The 2,045-nt window shown below is 48.6% G+C and overlaps 1 protein-coding gene across 1 annotated transcript; it reads right to left on the bottom strand.

The window, feature by feature from the left end:
* Positions 1-321: 321 nt before the first annotated feature.
* Positions 322-1,833, bottom strand: LOC121961205 (amphoterin-induced protein 2-like). Its single transcript, XM_042511098.1, has one exon. The coding sequence runs from the start codon at positions 1,831-1,833 to the stop codon at positions 322-324; it is 1,512 nt and encodes a 503-aa protein (XP_042367032.1).
* Between the last annotated feature and the right edge of the window lie 212 nt (positions 1,834-2,045).

Here is a 2,045-nt window from a genome sequence, read left to right as displayed (position 1 = left end):
AACACCACCCACGTTTATATGATCTTTGTGATCTCTGCAATAACAATTTCCCGCTGTAACAATGAAACATGAACTCTTAATGTAAAAAACAGACACCACTCACAGTCGAGACATAATTGAAATTCTGCCTACAAAGGACTGCATTTTCTGTATCACACCAAAACATCCCAGCCCTACAGTGCATAACTACTTCACAAGAATCACAGTACACTACTTCACATTAAATGGACTTTGTTATCGTGTACTGAAACAAGACTGTGAGAACAGAACACTCGGGTTCAGACTGATACGATACAGGACTTTGTAAAGGTCTTTTTCTTGCTATGCCATATGAGCAGCATCTGTGAAGGTCTGTCCCACTGTCCTACTTCCATTCTTAAGAATTCCCTCAGTGGTAACATGACCCAAATTTATTGCTGGTGTTTTTAGACCACCAATATCAGAGTCCTCGGCTTGAGGCTCTAAGAAAGCCACCCTCTTTCCATTTGACCGTCGCTGTCCCGACTCTACCTCTCTGGGGTCTGAGCAGAGGATGATGGCTCGTCCACCACACCCTCTCGATCCCCGGTTGTCCCGGCATCGACAGGGAGTGAGGTAGAGGTAGAGCAGCACCAGTATGATGCTAACCACACAGGAAGCCAGGGTGGTGAACGCCGTGTTGAAATGCTCTGTACTGCTACTGTGTGCCAAGCCACTGGCAGATGCAGTGCTCAAGTTCCCGACCACCACATTGACCTCCAGAGACTCACTGGGGTCATACTGGCGTCCGCGGGCTGCCACACACCTGTACGTACCAGAATCCTCTATCAGGGCTCCTCGGATTTCAAGGGTGCCATTGGGGAAAACTATTAAGTGGTCACTCGGATCATAAGTTGATGAATTCACCACAGTCTTGGGGGTAAGCCAGAACACCTCTTGCCTCTCTTGGGCTGAGGAGGCCAACCCTGGACATGGTACTTTTAGCAATTTACCAGGCTCTACTTGGAAAGTCTGCACCTCAAGGGGCATATCTGAAACTAACTCCTGGCTACATTCGGACCCCAGTCCTGAATCATCTCTACATGGGTATCCATGTCTAAAGTCCACCAGGGGGCGATACTGTTTCCACATCCAGTATTCCAGCAAGGCGAGTAAAGCACAGTCACAGACCAAAGGGTTTTCCTGCAAATAAATTCCACCTTGCCGGGTGAGAGACAGCAGGCTCTGGATGGGCACCTTGGAGAGCTTGTTGTACGAAAGATCAAGGAAGGTCAGATTACGAGGCCCTCCAGGTTCCCAATAAAGCCCCAGGGGGAACGCCGTCAGTCTGTTTCCAGAGAGGTAGAGCCTCTGTAGGCTGTAAAGATCGCTGAAGGCGCCAGGGTTAATCTGGATTATCTGGTTGCCAAAAAGCAGCAGCTCTTTTAGGTTCTTCAACCCAGTGAAGATGGACGAGTTCAGCACTGTTAGTTGGTTTGAAGAGAGGTCCAGGTGGATAAGATGTGGTGTCACAGCAAAGGTGTTCACCTCAAGTCGGCCAATGGAGTTTCGGCTGAGAACCAGTGTAGCAAGGCGTTCGAACGGTTGGGAAATCCAGTCCACAGGCAGGACAGTGATGGTATTGTGGCTCAGATCCAACCGTGTGGCATAGCTTGGGAGATCAGAGGGCAGAGCAGACAGATTGCGTCCACTGCAGGAAATTATATCACTGGCACAAAGGCAGTAGGGTGGGCAAGTGGCCACAGAGGGAGAGAAGCCAAGATACAGGAAGAGCAGCAAGGCTGCAGTTGCAGGGTTCAAACGGCTGCCTCCAACACCAGTCTTGCCTAAAAGCTGCGAGGCAATGGGACGCATCCTGGTGTTCCCTCAGGATGAAGTCTCAGGTTACTGTTTCACTGGGTGTTAACATGTCAGGTTTACAAGCTTCTGATTGTGAACTGAGGGAGAGAGAACATGGAAATCCATCTCTTTATTCTTTTAGACTAGCGTTTCAAATAATCTATGCACGCTGCTGGCACTAAACAAAATTCAATTTAATCGGAGGATGAAGAAAAACATAATATGAA

The sequence above is a fragment of the Plectropomus leopardus genome, chromosome 22, assembly GCF_008729295.1.
Source record: "Plectropomus leopardus isolate mb chromosome 22, YSFRI_Pleo_2.0, whole genome shotgun sequence".
Taxonomy (NCBI): Eukaryota; Metazoa; Chordata; class Actinopteri; order Perciformes; family Serranidae; genus Plectropomus; species Plectropomus leopardus.
This window is presented reverse-complemented; position numbering and strand designations above follow the sequence as displayed.

Excerpts from the sequence above, each read along its gene's own strand:
- LOC121961205 (XM_042511098.1), bottom strand. The coding sequence starts at position 1,833 with ATGCGTCCCATTGCCTCGCAGCTTTTAGGCAAGACTGGTGTTGGAGGC.